Genomic DNA, 17,930 nt, shown 5'->3' with positions numbered 1-17,930 from the left:
GAAATCAATGCACCACAAAACAACACATTTAAAAGTTTGCGTGATCTAAGTTGTTGCCATGGGCCCATTTGATTGTGCAGCTAAAAACATTTAAAGGCATTACTTAAAATGAGGTGTCTGCTAGTTCTACCAAGTAGAGAGAAGTTTCATGGGTTTGCTAATATTTGAAAAAGTAAAAATGTCTTTACATCATCTTGAAGAGGAGAAAGCAAAAATTATTCCCTGTAAAATCAGGGATAAGACAAGGACACCCATTTACTATTCCTACCCAGAATGTGGTCTCACCCAGAGCAGCAAGGTGAGAGAAAGAGCTACGGCAGACAGGGGAGGGGAAGTGCATATTCTGTTGTAACAAAGTGATTCTCTCCATCAAAGTCTGACTACCAAACTGCCAAATGAATTCAGTTTAAAAAAACAAAACCGTATACAAAACCAGTAGCATTTTTATGTACCAATAGTGAAGCTGCAGAGCAAAAAGTGAAAAAGAAAAAACAAGAATCAAGAAAGCAATCCCCACTGCCAAAACAAAAAAGCCAGAAACAAGGACAGCAACAATAGTCCCTTCGAAGCTCATCGGGTGACAGAACCCTACCTAACAGGCACAAGGCCTCTCCCCTATCCCTGGCACTACACCATCAAAAGCAAAAGCAAAAGCAAACCCCTTAGGCCTCCATCTAGCCAAGGGAGTGGACTATTATATACAATGCTGATCACAAACCATGGAAGCCAGAACAATGGAGACTACACACCACCATGAAAAAAAGACAGCACAGAAAGGCTCATGGGTTCCAAGTGTTGGCAAAGTGTCCATACTATCAAAGCAGACTTAGAGTCAACGCAATGTCTACCCAAATAGCAAAGGTTTTCTTCACAAAACAGACAAAGGAAGATGGCGACAGTGTCACATGCCTGCTATTCCAGCACGTGGGAACTGGAAGCAGGAGGATCAGCAGTTCAAATAGAGCCTTGGCTACACACTGAGTATGAAGCCAGCCTAGGCTACACGAGAGTGAATGGAGCCAGGCAGTGGTGGTGCACGCCTTTAATCCCAGCACTTGGGAGGCAGAGCCTGGCAGATCTCTGTGAGTTCAAGGCCAGCCTGGTCTACAGAGTGAGAAACAGACACATACCTCATATCTCAAAACATACTACAAAGAAAAAATAAGCAAAACAGCATGGTGCTAACATAAGAGCACACACATGCATACCAATGGAACAGACAGAGAACCCAGAAATAATTCCATAATCTATAGCTAACTAATCACTGACAAAAGCACCCAAAACCTACATTAGAGGAAGGACAGTTTTTAATGAATAACGATGGAAAATGTGGAAATTCATACACAAAACAATAAACTAAACCCCATCTCTCATCACATAAAAATCAAGTCAAACTTCATCAAAGACCCCAAACCATGAAACTGTTAGAAAACACAGGGTGACCTTCAAGACACTGAGCAGACGTTCGGATATGCTTCCCCAGATCACAGAAAACAGGCAAATGGGGTTAACCAAACCAATTAGTTTCTGTTCAACAAAGGATACAAAGGTGAAGAGACATCCAACGGAGTATGAAAAAACATTAGCAAGCCATTCATCCAACAAGGGACGAGGATCCAAGAGACAAGTGACCCAACTGAAAAACAGCAGAAATCTGATTTAAGGGGGTTGGGTGGGGGGGCGCTAAACAGACCTTTCTCAAAGGTTAAATGGCCAATTATATGAAAAAATTACTGTATTAGTCAAAAGGGAAATGTAAACCACAACCAAACACCATCCGTCACACTCACCATCAAGAGCCTAAATACATCCATGCTGGCAAAGATGTGGAAAAAGGTGACCACCCCATATCATTGGTGGGAATGCGGATGTGTGCAGCATTATGGAAAATAATATGGAGTTTCCTCAGAACAGTAAAAATAGAACTCCCACAATGTAGCTATCCCACTAGTTATACATACAAAAGAAATCAAACCAGCCTGTCAAAGAGATGTCTGGTAAACACGCATGTTTACCGCAACACTAGTCACAAAAACGACATGAAATCAACTAATATCTAATTACTATATTTGATATCACTCCGCCACTACCTTTTTTAGACCTGCCTGGGACTCACAATCTTCCCTCTTAGCCTCCCAAATGAGGGAATTATAGATGTGTGCCACCACACCTGACACCATTTGCTCCTTGTAATCAGATCATTTGGGACTTTGCTCCCGAGTTAATATATTCTGGACACTACTCCCTTGTTGGGTGACTAGTTGGCAAGTAATCCCTCCTGGTTTTCAGGTTATCAATTCACCCTGTTGTTTCTGCTGTACAGAACACTCCAATTGGTTTTGACTTGGCAATTTCACAAATCACACTATTTTGAAGAAATGGTGCAAATGTATTAAAGTTTAAGCACAAGATAACATTTCTTTTAAAAAAATGAACTTAAATTTAACATGAATCAATGTCATCAGGCAGAGCATTAACAACTAAGTAGGTGTGAAATAGCTGAGGTATGAGTAGGCCCCAAATTTAATTTTTAAAGACCAGAGAAACTGAAGGGACTGTCCATCTATGCATACGTCAGTGTATCTTAGGAGGTGGGGTCAGCAGGAGGAAGCAGGTTAGACACAGGCCACGCCTCTTTAATCCCTGCTTCCTGGCAGCCCCCACCCCCACCCCGTACATTTCTATCATGATGCTTTTGTGCTAGCATGGACCTAAGTGCTATGGGCCCCACAATCATGGACAGACACCATTAGCCAAAATCGAACTTTCTTCCTTTAAACGACTAACTCTGCTAGTCTGTCACAGTGACCAAAGCTGATGCACTACTTTTTCTCCCTCGTCTGTAGGATTTCAGCCCAACAAGCCTTTTTGTCCAAGCACAGACCAAGCTCAAGGTCCCTTGAAGAGGTCCCCTGCCTGAAACATGGTCTGCACTTGGCTGTGCTGGGGGATGGTCTGTATGTCAAGTTGCTCTGATTGGTCAATAAATAAAACCTGATTGGTCGTGGCTAGGCAGGATGTATAGGCGGGACTAACAGAGAGGAGAAATAAAAGAACAGGAAAGCAGAAGGCTGAGGCGGAGAGACACTGCAGCCGCCGCCATGACCAGCAGCATGTGAAGATGCCGGTAAGCCACCAGTCACGTGGCAAGGCATAGATTTATGGAAATGGATTAATTTAAGATAAAAGGACAGTTAGCAAAGAAGCCTGCCACGGCCATACAGTTTGTAAGCAATATAAGTCTCTGTGTTTACTTGGTTGGGTCTGAGCGGCTGTGGGACTGGCAGGTGACAGAGATTTGTCCTAACTGTGGGCAAGGCAGGAAAACTGTAGCTACAGCTCACTCTTTCTTACCATGAAGGATTAGCTTGCCTGAGACCAGCTAGGCAAAAATCCTTTTATTTATTTATTTTTTCAAATAAAGTAAGTGGTTTTGGCTTTTTCCATTCATTCAGCAAAAAAAATGAAAAGTGATAAAACTGAGGAACAAATCAGCAACTAACCAAAGGCCATAGAGAAGAGGCAAAACCAGACTCCAAAACCACGCCTCCAACAGCCTGGCAGTATGGCTCAGGAGAAGTGGTAGCACCTGAACTGCTTCAAGGATGGCATGGGACACGGGAACACAACGCTTGACACTCAGTTAACACTCCTAAGTTACCTTGTTCCTTCGTGTGTTGGGCCTTTAAGCTATTTCAAGATCTCCAATAAGCAAATACCATCCAATTTCATTCACAAAAGAGGAGTTTCTGTATGCCAGAATCATTTCAAGTGTTACCACAGCAATAATTGCCTCCTCTCTAAGGATTTACATGAAAAGACTCAAATTGAATTGTAATGTGTATACAAAGGTGGGGTGCTGTTCAATTGTTCCAATGCTTAAGCCTCAATTTCCAATGCATTGTTTACAAGTGAGAACAGGAGGTGTAAAAATTAAAATAATCCATCTCTATAGGAACTTGTCTGTCAAAATTAAGAAAATCCTCTTCATCACAAATTCATTATAATTCAGTAACACTATGTGAGCTACTATGAGAAAGGGACTACATTATTGATGCGTACAGCCACATCTTAAAGAGTGGTACAATCTGGCTTTAAAAAGCATCTTAGTATTACAAAAGAAACTGGAGAGATGGGTCATCAACTAAGAGTACTGCTCTTACAGAGGACTTGATTGAACCCACATGGGGGCTTATAATTGTAATTTCAATTCCGGGGGATCCAACACTCTTTTTTGGTCTTCCTGGGCTCCTGCATGCATGTGGTAACATATAAACTCAATCAGGTATAGGCACACGTGTGCGCACACACCACACCCACACCCACACACACACACACACACACACACACAAAATAATAATAATAATAATAAAAAGAAATTGGCATTCTTAGCACTGCTTCTTAGATTATGTGCAGAAGTGCAAAGAATTAAAGTGTCAGCTTAGTATTCAAGTTAACTTCCCACCACAAACTGAATAAAACATTCATAACGTATATGGCTGGTCCAATACGGCCACCACTAACCACATACAGTTTAGTGACTCCTTTAAATATGGCTAAAAAATTGTATTTTAAATTCTATTTCATTTTAATTAACAACTTTAAAATTCTACATTCCATTGCTAATAAATCTATTAAATGTATTAGGGAAACGGGTATGAGAACCTACTTTTTAAACCACAGTCATGGTATCTAAGTACAAGTCAAATATGCCCAATGAATATTTAAGCACTTACACTGAGACAATCTTATTTAGTATCCAGGCAGGCCTAGAATTCAAGACCCTCCTGCCTCTGTCTCCACCTCCAGAGTGCTAGGATGAATGGGGAACACCACCAAGCCTGACTGAGTTGTGCTTTAGGTGTAAAATATATACAGAATTTCCAACAATGAAAATATGTAAAGCTTACTAATTTTTCTGTCAGTCAAATGTTGATATGATATTTTAGATAGGGCTAGGGATGGCTTAGTAGAGTGATTCCAGGCATACACAAGTCCTGGGTTGGTACCTAGTGCCACAAATAAGTGATTATTATACTGGTTTAACTAAATTTCACCTTTGCTGGCTATTTTTCTTAAGGGGCAATGAGAAAAGAATTAGATATACACATTCCTGAAACAAAATTTCACAATGAGAATCCTCAAAGCTCAATGGTTTAAGGACAGGCTCAAAAGTAAGATGGCACCATCTTATCTGTGCCAACTTCAGCTCTATAACCACTGGAGAATGCACCAAATGTATATGGAAAATGCTAACTACATTGATAAGCCAACAGAAGAACCAGGATAGAAAATTCATTTTTTCTTTTTCTGTGATCAAGTTAAAAGAGGTACAACCTACAGCATAATACATAAACACTGGAAGAATGGTCTTCCTTCGATGGGGTACCTGCTGCAGGAGGTACTGAGGTCTCCATCTCTCAGGTGCTCATTCATGTCTTACTGGAGCAGAGACTTCTCGACTTTTACCAGCCTGCAACTAGACACTAAATTCTTTTCACTTGTTTTTAAAATTACTAAAATTTAATCCTTAAATTTTAACATAACACAGAAAACTAAGGAATTGAGTAAGCAACATGTAAGCATGTTTAGTGACAATGTCAGCCACTGGAAGAATAGTTCAGGATGAGAGTTATGAATCACTCCAGATTAAAAGCTGAATTCAATGGCATCCTTGTCTAGCAGACTCTAAGGCACATAACTAGATTTGTTTGAAGTATTACTGGGCTGAATAAACCTGATATAGTTTTCTAACTCTACACTTTTCACAGCAAAACGTTAAGACAAGTAAAATGTTCAGAAGCATAACTCCCAGTGAAAACTTGTCACTTATAACAGCACTACAAGGAAGCAAGAACAGAAGGAAACTTAAAATATTCCTGGTGTTAGATATAAGCCTTTTGATAGATAGGATTTCATGAACAATCTAAAAGGGAAGAGGCTCATAGTATTTTAATAATCTCATGTTTTATGTTCTGTGGTTCGCACATAAGTCAGCAAATTGTACTCTGAGATCAGACTGAATCACTCAGAACAGGGCCTGGAGTATGCTTTGCAGACAAAACAATGCATTTATATACACAAGTTAGTTTTCCAAGGCTCAGAGCCTTTCAAATGTCAAGAATAATATGCTCCATCTCAAGACACTTGGTTATTACTGAAAGGAGGTAAGTTTCAATAGCATGAAAATACAAACATTTGAGATCCTTTACACTGTTAAGCACTACTTCACTGAAACTAATTATATTTATAGAAAACTGTTGTGATATGCCTGGTGGAGTGGCATATGCAAGTAATCCCCACACTCAGGAGGATGGAGTGCTAAAGACCAGCCTGGGCTGGCTACACAGGGTGGAGATCCTGTCAGACAGAGAATGAGAATGAGTTTGTTTTGCATAGATGTTTTTAATTGGGCTTTGTTTGTTTGTTTAGTTCACAACAATTTTAAGTAGGAAGTAGAGTTCCCACACATTCTTTGGTTATTTGGTTTATTTTATAATTATGTGTATGGTGTGTGCTTGCTTGTCTGTATGTGCCTTCATGTGTGTGCAGTACCTGCAGGGGCCAGAAGAGGGAGTGGGGTCCTTTGGAATTGGAGTTATAGGTGGTTGTATGCCACCTAGTTGGGGGGGGGGGGGCTGGGAACTGAACCTGGGTCCTCGGCAAGCATAGCAAGTGCTCTTCATTATGGCACCATCTCTCCATTTGTTTTTAATATTCTGGCTAAATGAACTGCCCAGGAAAAAGGGACAAGTATAGAATGGAGGAGATAAATCTCTGCAGCCCCCAACTAAGAAGGAACTATCTAGTCTACAGTCCATCACCCCAGAAGCCTGAAAATGGCAGGTGAAATAAAGAGGAAGCATTTGTCCTCTGTGATTTAGCAGCTTAAGATGCCTGGAAAGACACACAGGGAGGAATACCAGTCCATGGTATGAGGACCCAGCACTGACAATCATGTTCTTGGGTTTTTTGTTTGTGTTTTGGTCAGTGATTGAGTGTGTAGCTCTAAAGCCAGCTGAGATGAAGTCAGGTTCACAGGTATATCAGACATATAAAAACATAAGATGCAAGCTGATGTGGAGCAGAGTGGTACCTTGCTTACCTAGCATTATGTGGTGAGGCTTTGGGATCCATGCCCAGCATCAATTTAAAAAAAAGTACAATATATACAAAAAGTAGCACTAATTGTCAAACATAGAAACCATTTTCTACACATCAGATAGGCAAGAAATTTAAGGCTCAAATTAGGTGAAAAGAAATAGAAAGGAGGCATGTATCACTTATTTCCACCAACTGGGAGTCGAGTGTACAAAAACATGAGCTTACAAGGGACATTTCTTATTCAAGCCACCAAAAGGCTATAGATAATGGGATGCAAAGTAAAACATACCAAGAGGAATATAAAATTCATATGCATGCTCTCCACTCAAGGGTCTCTTAGGTGTCTCAAGAGAGACACACAGGGACTGGACAAGTAACATTAATTAATTAATTAAGTAAGTAATGTTATATGGAAACCAACTATGGTAAAAAGTTTAAATGGATGAATTAACTGGAGAAATGTCCAAATGTCCACTAATAGAAGGATGAATGAACTTGTACAGTTTTATAGTGGACTAATATCCAGTAGTTCAACCCAACACCCTGGGCTGGTGAGATGGCTCAGAGTAAAGGCATTTGCCCACAAATCTGACAAGCTGAATTCAATGCCCAGGACCCATGGAAGAAGGAGAGAACCAATTCCAGCAAGTTGTCCTCTAACTTCTACATATAGACCTAAGCAAGCATGTGTAAACAACACAACAAATTACGTAAATGTAATAAAAAACCAATGCCCTCCCCAAAAGAACACAAAAAATGAAGAAAAAAAAAAAAGCTGACAGGGGCTGGGCAAGGTATAGCATATATATAAAATTGAACACATTAATGCAGCGTGAATGTGTTTATGTCTACTTAAGAGCATGGAAAGTGAAGGGGCTGGAGAGATGGCTCAACAGTTTCTGCTCTTGCAGAAAACCTGGGGTCAATTCCGACATGACAACTCACAACCATTTGTTAACTCCAGCTCCAAGGGATCTGACGCTCTCTTCTGACCTGTATGGGACACTGCACCCACATGGCACACAGACATATAGGTATCCACACACATGAATGATTTTTTTTTTAATGCATAAAAGTGTCAAAGAATGAAATCTATCAACTTCAGGTGGCTGTGGTGAAATGGACCTGAACCTTGCACCCAAGGACCGGCCTTTTAATCCCAGCACTCGAGAGGCAGAGGCAGGCTTATCTCTATAGGTTTGAGGCCAGCCTGGGCTACACAGTGAGACCATCTCAATTATTAAAAAATAAAGAAAAGAGGAAAGGAAAGGCCTATTGTATATTCTTTGTCAAGATCTGTTCATATCCTTCCTCAAGACTCTCTGGGTTACCTGCCCAGGTTCAAAATCTTTTTCTTGGAGAAGTTTCTCTATCATGAACGTTCTTTGAATTTGCAACATTCTGAGTGAAATCATTTCCTATTGGGCCAGTACCTTAAGATCTTTGACACAGGAATGGTACCTTTTAGGGAGGAAAGAGACTAACTAGGAAGATGTACATTTAGCTGCAGTGATAACAAATACACAAAATATGACCCCCCCCAAATCATGATTTTTCTTTTGATAAAAGAGATCTTTATTCTGCACCGCTTAAAATGCTTCAAAATTAATCATTTTAAAGATGGATGTAAAATAAGAAAAAGTGATTTGTAGGAGATAATTGATCTGTTACAATCTGCTTTCTCATGTTAAATGGGCACACAAATGGTCAAGTCTGGTGGTCCTTGGGAGTCAGAGGCAGACTGATCTAAGTTTGAGGCCAACCTGGTTCACAGAGAGTTCCCCAAGACAGCCAGCACTACACAGAAAAACCCTGCCTTGAAAAGCCAAGAAGGGGGGAGGGGATTTCGCAGAGCACACAAATGTATATCCAACCTATTTAGCTGAGTCGTTAAAAGTATTTTTCCGAATCACCAAGTGCAGAATAAGTTGGTAATTCCGTCCAAGTCAACTAGCTCAGTTTGTTGGAGAATTCTGTGTAAAGTTATGGGTTACATTAGCACATATTCTGTAACTCTATTTCAAGGCAAGACTACACCCTACTTTCCAGAGAGCCACAAAACTATGCTGCAAACGCATTCCTTGATTAAAGAAAAGGCTAGTCAAATCTACATGTGATGTGTCAAGCTGTACCCAAAAGAACTGAGCAAATAAAGCTAGGAATTTACTGGTGAGCTGGCAAGTAATCTTTGCACATACGAGGAAGCTGACACACCCAGTACACACACACACACACAGAAATTTTATTTGGCATGTGCAAACAGGGTACATTTTCCCCCTGTGGGGAGGGGATTTTAGAGACATTTATGGTGATATTTTGTAGTGAGACATCTGAAAACATGACATCTCACTTTTCTAATTTCAACTTCCTTTATTCCAACTGCTTCTAGAAGACTTAATGAGTACCAGGAAGTAATTCTTCTAATTTAAAACAAACCCATCTACAGTTAAACTTTAATCTCTCCACTATTATCCCAAAAAAAGGAAAAGGAGGAGCCAGGTAATGGTGACCCACACCTTTAATGCCAGCACTCGGGAGGCAGAGGCAGGTGGATCTCTGCTGAGTTCAAGACCAGCCTGGTCTACAAAGCGAGTTTCAGGACAGCCAGAGCTACACAGAGAAACCCTGTCTCGAAAAACCAAAGGAAAGAGGGGAGAAGCTAAGCATATTAGCTGACACCTATAATCCCAGCACTCAGGAGGCTAAGAGAGCAGGATGCTATTGCAAGCCCAGGTTCAAGTCTAGCCTGGGCTTTTCACAGTGAGTTCCATGTCATTCTGGATCACAGAGTGAGATCCTGCCTCAGAAAAAGACACCAAACAGCTCACCAACAAAACCTAAAGGTTTCAAATATAGAGAGGGCTAGAATCTGGGATAATAAAGGAGAAACTGTCTCTCTCTAGTATTCTCTAGTGGCTGGACTGAATGGAGATGTTCTATGCTTATAAATGCAAACATAGAGTCTGTGTTCTGAAATCTTCATGCTGAAAACACACCCAGAACTGGTGAAATGGCTGAGCAGGTGAAGGCACTTGCCAGGCGAGTCTGACAAGCTGAGTTCAATACCCAGAGTCCACAGTGAAAGGAGAACTGACTCCACAAAACGCCATGGCATTCCTGCACCCACGTCCTCAGACCATAATAACTATATTAGCACTTGGATGTAAGAATGAATCCACCTTTAGTTTTTCTCTCTCCCTCTAGTACCAGGAAATACAACTCACTCCTTTCATTTTGTTTGAATGTACACTGGAAAGTTAAGCTTTTACTAAGCATTTACACTTTTAAAATGTTTGGCCCTATTGTAAATATGAAGTTTGCATTCTCAACTAAAAGAAAAGATGTTACATCAGCAGACTGGAGAGCAGGCACCAGTTCACTTCGCAGCACTTCATTACACTGAGTGCTCAAACTTATCAGAACTCAAAGCCTTTAGATCAAGTCTTTACTATAAACCACTACATACAGATACATTTAAAATCTTGAAAAGGTTCAAAGTCTTCAGGGCCTGATCTATTTGTAGCTGATACAGCATTAAACCCAAAGAAGAACAAGACTTACTATCACGACACTATTAAGCATGGTCAGTTATCAAGAAAACTACCCATTTAATCTAATGAGCCAGCCTGCACCTGCAAGCCAGTTGCTACATCCTCAGGAAAATCAAAGTTGTTATTCAGTGAAAACATTCTGTAGACAGATAAGTGGGCACTAACTGCTTCCAAGCGCACAGATGCAGCAACAGGATAATATTTCTAGCAGTGTGGCGAGGCCTTGCCAGCAAATCATTGACCAAAAATGGTAACAGTGTATGCAGACTACAACGACAAAATGGTCTACCTGATTGCCCAGTTGAGATACTGTTTTACAGCAGATTAGAGTAACAGTTTAGAAGTAGAGAAGTTTGTAAATTACACAAAATCTCCACCATCTCAATACAACGAATGTTTCTCTTATTAAAGGGCTGGAGTAATTAAATGGACCTTTTGAAAGCTTTTAAATTTGCATCAGGAAAGCAACATCACGTTCACCCCTTGCACCCAGAATTGTGGTAAAGCCATGTTCTCAAGCGAAGGCAAATTTCTAGCTACAGATGGACGGACCCGGTAGGGAAGGGTTAAAAGAGACACTGCCAAGCTTGACAAGCCCAACGAGAGTGCCACTGAAGCTGATTGCCAGATACGACAAACAATGCCACGGCAAGGCCACCCTGTTCTTAATCACGCTCGCTAGCCATCACCCCGCCCTCTAGGGTGTTCAATAAAATCCTTCTTTTCCTTCTCGGTGGAAAGGGCTGGAAAGGTTCATGGGTCACTGAGCTGGCCTTGGGGAATACCGCGCTCACACGGACGGTCCCCGGGTTCCGCGGCCCATCCCGGGGACCTACAGACCTCGGGATCCAAGGCAGCGAGGCCGGGCCGAAGACGATCCCGGGCGGCGGCCCGGGAGCTGCCTTGGAGCCGCAGGACGCGGTCCCTCCCTCGTCGGACGCCCGAGCTGCGGGTCACTCACCATGTTCGCCGCGGCGGACTTCTGAGACGAGAGCTAGGAGCCTGGCGGCAAAGTCTGTGCAGCGTCCTCCTCGCCGTAGCAAGACTAGGAGAGCGAGCGCAAGGCGGATGGGACAGCTCGAGCCTATTAAGGGGCAGGCTGCACGGGTTCCAGAGAGACTGCGCCTGCGCGCGCTGCGCTCCGCCCGCCGTTGCTATGCAACAGCCCTTCCCCCGCCCCCCCTCCCGCCAGGCCCCACCCAGGAGGCCCGGCAGTCTGCAGACGGCTGGAAATCTCGTTCCGCCGATTGAGTCAGGGGAGTGCATGGCTCCCCCGCCCTGGGGAGCGCCCGGCAGTTCCTGAGTGAAGGGCGGGCAAAGGACGCTCCAGGGAGGATGGCCCTGCCCTGGAGGCGGGACTACGCGATGCCCCGCCCACCGCGCGGCTGTTGCCCATACATGGAAGTCTCCACCTGGCCAGGTGTGCGCGCCGCCGGGGGCGGGGCCGGAGCGCGGAGTGGGCGGGGCGAGCGCCGGTGGGCGGGAGCTCGCTCGGCTTGCAGCATGGCCGGGGGAGGGGATGCCGGGGAGGCGGGGAGGGCTCGCTGAACAGCGCTCCGGGCCCGCATCTCGAATTTTTTTACCTACTTTGGTGCTGTTCCCACCATCCTGTGCTGATTGGTCAGCCCGGCACGTCGGGCCGTCGCGTGAGAGGAAAAATCTGCACATTTTTCCTCCTTCCTGAGGCGACAGTGGCTGTTCAAAGTGCTGTGTGAGTCAGCGCTAATTTCAGGGCTGGAAAACAGGAGTGATTTGTTTATCTTCCGAGCAGGCTGGGAGGAGGCCCAGTGGCCCGCGGGGATGCGTGGGGGACGCCGCGTGGCCTGGGGCTGTGGATCCGGCCCCTCCGCTGCGCTGGGGGGGGCTTCTCTCTAGGGAATTGTGTTTTCCTAAAGGGTGGTTGCACGGAAACACAGCTTCCACAGGGCCACCAAGAATCCTAGCGTTGTTTGGGTTTTTTTTTTTTTTTTTTTTTTTTTTTGTAGCTAATAAAAGGAACTCGTAAGACGATGGATGATTACCTAACTTTTGGACTTAATTTAGGCGACGATCACGATCTCTAACAAAACTTTTAATTCTCTAGATAAAAGGCTTTTGGACAAGATGGTCATTGTGTTTCTTTGTTTCTACTTTCTGGGCGCTATTTGAAATCTACCCGAAGTAGCTTTTGTTCCGCGTACGTAGCAGACGTGGTTCCCAGTAGGTTTTATTCCCCCTCAAGACAAAGGGCAAGTTGTGGCAATTCTAAGCCTTTACGGCTTTGCCACAGGGTGTTTAGCAGGCTCCAGCAGTGGCGTCAGAATCACCTGGAGAGCGTGTTTAAAAGATTTCTTAGTTCTGGCTTCTGCACCTCTAGAATGTAACCGAAGAATTTGCATTTTAAACAATTCTCTGGTCTTACTAGTTGGGGACCACACTAATGAGACAGAACCTACATTCAGCTGTAGCTGGAACCCTTCTGGAATTTTTTATTTATTTATTTTTATTTTTATTTATTTTTTTCCTGCCCAGGACTCTGGTCCCCACTGAATGAGACTCCCTCTCTAGTGCAGAATTGAATCCGCTCCTTTAAGGACTTATATCTGCGGATCCCGACATCTCCTTTGTGTGTTTCATCCTCCATGGTTGAATGTAATCCTACCGCGTACTTCAGATTTTCTATGTCTTCTTACAGAATCTTAAGTCTCCCTGTCCCCTCTGCCTTTGGCCTCACTTTCTCTTCTTAGGGGTCTGCCCAATAATTGAGCCCCCAGCCTGCCAGCCTGAAAGAAAATTTCTTGGACAGCTTTCCAGGGAATGAGTTTGGTGTCATTCCATAATCTTACACTGCATCCTTGCTCTAGCCTTTATAAGCATCTAAGTCACCCCGGGAACTATTTAAAACGCAGATTTTAGAATGTAGGGTCTCTGATGCCATCACATCACGTGATGTTGCAACCAAAGAAGTGGTGATGCTGCTGGTTTGGGGGGACACCATTCCTGGGCTTTCACTGATGTTTTGTGGCTATGAACTGTTTTTTATACATTTACCATTACTTCCAGACTAGACTGGGAGTCCCAAAAGGAAAACAAATTTGGGGTGCATTCTACATGAAGTGGCTCAACTTCTCAACATGCCACATGCTTAATAACCATTTTCCTAAGTGAGCCAGAATCTAAAGATGGTTTAGGATTTATCAGACAAATTAATGTAGCTGTTCACTGTAGCCTTGGATGAATTCTCATTGAACTTTAACCCCCCACATCTACATCCAGTTGTTCCAGAGGTTTTATTCCTCCTCACCTCAGAAGGATCGAGGTTTTGTTTGTTTGTTTTAAGATTTATTTATTATGTATAGTGTTCTGCCTTTATGTATGCATGCAGGCCAGAAGAGGGCACCAGATTGAATCACCACCATGTGGTTTCTGGGAATTGAACTCAGAACCTCTAGAAGAGGAGCCAGTGCTCCTAACCTCTGAGCTGTCTCTCCAGCCCCCAGAAAGATCAAGTTGTAATAGAACGTAATGACCAAACGTTGAAAGCTGGTTCCCGGTGCAGTGTAATGATACCTGGAGGTGGGTCTTCAGAAGGTAACGGGTTGTCAAGGCAGAACTGGCACAAATGGGAGAAGACAGCAATCAAGAGACTTCCTCATCAGACACTAAGTCTGCTGGTGCCTTGATCTTGGACTTCTCAAGCCTACAGAATCCTGGGAAATTTCTCTTGTTAAACCATCCAGTTTATGGTATATCAATCTATCACAACCACTCAGAAAGATTGCAACACATAAGGGCGCCCTGAATAGAAGACAGGTGTGTTCCATTTGTCTCACTTAGAACATGCTTTGGGTACTGTATCTATGAACATCTATGTGATATCATTTGACACTACTAACATGAGTAACAGGGAAGAATAAGTTATACATTAGTGAGGCCTCAGCAAGCTGTAGGTTAATGGTCTGGAGAAAACTCCTTTGTCAGGGGTCATAACCCTATCAGAACCTGAGAGAGAAAACTATTTGATCTCTCCATTACTTTTCCATCACAAATTCATCTCTCTATTCCCTGCTTATGTATACCTGTAGTCTTTAAGAAGAATATTAGTCACATGGGTAAGATATATTGTTGATGTAACCAACCGTCTTATTAAATAAGAAACACAGAAACAATGTAAAAGAGAAAGCCAAGAGGTCAGAGCTGAGAGCTAAAATCTCACCCTTCCTCCTCTGTGTCCCAGCTTCTCGAAAGAGAGCTATATCCTGTCTGTTCGTTTTTTTATAGTATGTTGTTCTGCCTTCTCATTGGTTGTAAACCCAAACACGTGACTGCCTCGTCACTGTCTGTATGTACAGCCCCCCAGGTCTTAAAGGCATATGTCTCCAATGCTGGCTGTATCCCTGAGCACACAGAGATCTATGGGATTAAAGGCGTGCGCCGCCACTGCCACACTCTTGCTATGGCTCTAATAGCTCTGACCCCCGGGCAACTTTATTTATTAACATACAATCAAAATCACATTTCAGTACAATTACAATACCACCACAATATATGTCCTCACTAGGGATGATTCAAACTGCAACAAGAGGCACCGTGGACACCGTCTGTCCTGTACTGTCAGTGCGCTCAGAGTACCACTAGTGTGAATATAGCCTCTGCCTTATATGGGAACGCACCCTGTGTATATTTAATTTGCATTGGTGTTCTGAGTAATAGTTTCATTCTGGATGTCCTATAGCTTGCTTTATTCAACTAATGATCACCTTGGTGACCTTTCCTTATCACTACCTGTGACTGTCATAAGCTTGACTGCCCATTTATTGAATCGTTCCTCACTGACGGTCATCCAGATGGTTCCCTGTGTATAATCATCAACCAGCAGTGTTTAGTGAGCAGTGCCCAGCCTATGACTGACCCTTGCATACATAAGTTAGCACACATCTCCGAAAGAACCAAATAAGGGAATCTAATATTTGGTTTATGGCTAGACTAAGTCCAAACTCACAAAGTGTATATGGAAGTAATTGTACCATTACTGGTTTTGTTTTTCAATATAAGATAACTTGGGTAGATTCTTAATATACAGTAATGAGTGAATGAATGAATGTATATTGCTTGTATTTTTTTCAAAGGCTAATGATGTGGCTTAGTGGTAGGACACGTATTTAACATTCTTGAGACCCTGGATTCAATTCCTAGCATCTGAAAAAGTAGTGGTTTAAGCTACTATTGAATTTTGATATGTGAAGCTTACTTCACATGTCAAAGAAGCACAGAGACAACAATTCCTATTTGGTATATTAATTTGTTTTCATGAGTATGTAGAAAGCTTTCCCAGAGTCACTCAATGATCTAAAAATGGCTAGAGCATCAGCTTTCACTTCCCTTTTCTTGGTGGAAAGAAGGAAGAAAATACCGTGAAAAGGTCACTTCTTTCTTTTTAACGAAATTTCCCAGAATTTCTGCTTGTATCACCTTCACCAGCATTTCACCAATGAGATGTCACCCATTCCCTAGCCAGCATGGTGCTCAGCTTAAAAACAGGTTTCTTGATAAAGGCATAAAGGAAAAATGGATGTTGGGAGACAAGCGGAAGTGACTGCCACAGGTAGATACTATGTAGGTCTACAGAGAAGGTAAGGCGAAGAGGTAGTCCTTAAAAGCCCAAAGCCCCAACCATCAGGTGACATGATTGATCACAAATTGACTAAAGTCACCAGGAAGTTTCTTAACATGACAAAGGTAATTGCCAGAAAAACAGATAGAAGGAAGTTGTAGAAAATACATTGTGGGTGTTGTTTATTAAGCATGGATGGATTGATAGACAGACAGATAGGAAGAATGAATTGCCTGTCCTAATGATTAGCAGTCCTAAGGCTCTGGCATCTCTTGGTCTTACAGTAAAAGTTATTCTTTGGATGTTAAATACTCAACAGATCTGTGTCTTTAGGTAGCAGGTTTTTAGGTTACTCAAGGTAAGCCAGGAGAAAATGGAGTGGAAAACAGTGCAGCAGCTGTGACGGCTGCTTCGTAATCCCTCTCTGTCCAGGAAGTCCTCTGTGGGTGTTTGTCTGTTTGTCTTTGCAGTTTTCGGAGTTTATTTGATCACTCAGCTGTTATTTTTCCCCCATATTGACTGTCTATACATTCTGAATGTGGTAGCAGGGACATGAGTTACCAACGCCCAAAGCTTGTTTGGTGACCCCTCAGCTTCATTACATCTTCTGGACAAATGCACGTGGATATGGACCATTTCTTACTTCTTTGGCCCAGACAGTTTTGTTGAACCTGGTATCAGTGCACACATCTGGGATCCCCATCTCCTTCATGGAAAATGTGTGCATTTCATGGAGTGCCAGAGGTACATGCTTCCTGAAGCCCACTCTGACAGATGTGCACGTGAACATTGATGGTGTCGTCTCAAGTCTCCACCTCCTTGATGGCTAAACACTCCCCTTTTTTCCTAATCACCCTTCTTTGTGGGGCCATTAAAATGCAAGCAGTAGGGAAGCTTCTGCCTGGCCCAAGTTGGAAAGGAAGGATATAAGGGATTGTCACTACTATGATTTTTATAAAAATTATTAAACTCCTCCCTCCCCTCTAGAAAGATTAATTTTTGTGCCAACTCTCGAAGCTTGCTTACAGTCTCCAGGAGCCAGTGTGCTCACTGCCCTGCATCTCAGGAAAACTTAGGGGAGGTGTTCTGAAAAGGAAGCTCCGTGTAGGCATATATGAACAATCCCACAGTTCTTAGACCTAGATCCACCAAAATTAGCAGTGTCACATTGTCCTACTTACCAATTTCAAAACCTCCCAGAGCTGGGGACCGTATGTCAGTTGACAGAAGGCCTGCCTAGCATACAGGAAGTCCTGAGTTTGATCCCCAGCAGCACATAAACAGGACATGGTAGGACACACCTGTAATCTTAGTACTAAGGAGGTAAAGACAGGAGGATCAGAAGCTGAAGGCCATCCTTAGCTAGCGAGTCTGAGGCCAACCTAGGCTACATGAATAAAAGTAAAATGAATCAAAAACAAAACAGAAAACAAGACAACACTTCTAGACCTTTATGGAGTATTTAAAAAGTATGATTGTTCTCCATAATACCCACAGGACTGTAGCTTGCATTCGTTCATGCAGCAGTATATCTTGAGCTGCAGGGAAGCATCCTTTGTTGTTATATTCCTGTTTTTCTGAAGCATGCTGTGTTTATTCTATAGTTCTCATCCAGTGGTTGCCTTTCTGAAGACAGGCCAGCCAGGAAAGGTTCATAAAGGGACAAATAAAGAAGTTACGTA

At 42.8% G+C, this 17,930-nt stretch overlaps 2 protein-coding genes across 2 annotated transcripts in view; one reads left to right on the top strand and one right to left on the bottom strand.

The window, feature by feature from the left end:
• The window catches only part of Dstn (destrin, actin depolymerizing factor), a 28,282-nt gene extending 16,506 nt beyond the window's left edge, over positions 1-11,776 (bottom strand). The window contains exon 1 of the mRNA XM_028893273.2: positions 11,617-11,776. Coding sequence (XP_028749106.1) covers positions 11,617-11,619 — 3 coding nt within the window. The 5' untranslated portion in view covers positions 11,620-11,776. The remainder of the gene's footprint in view (positions 1-11,616) is intronic.
• An 84-nt stretch (positions 11,777-11,860) lies between these two features.
• The window catches only part of Bfsp1 (beaded filament structural protein 1), an 84,338-nt gene continuing 78,268 nt past the window's right edge, over positions 11,861-17,930 (top strand). Inside the window, exon 1 of the mRNA XM_028893257.2 lies at positions 11,861-12,075. The gene's annotated coding sequence lies outside the window, so the exon portion shown is untranslated. The remainder of the gene's footprint in view (positions 12,076-17,930) is intronic.

Source organism: Peromyscus leucopus, chromosome 4 (genome assembly GCF_004664715.2).
Source record: "Peromyscus leucopus breed LL Stock chromosome 4, UCI_PerLeu_2.1, whole genome shotgun sequence".
Taxonomy (NCBI): domain Eukaryota; kingdom Metazoa; phylum Chordata; class Mammalia; order Rodentia; family Cricetidae; genus Peromyscus; species Peromyscus leucopus.
This window is presented reverse-complemented; position numbering and strand designations above follow the sequence as displayed.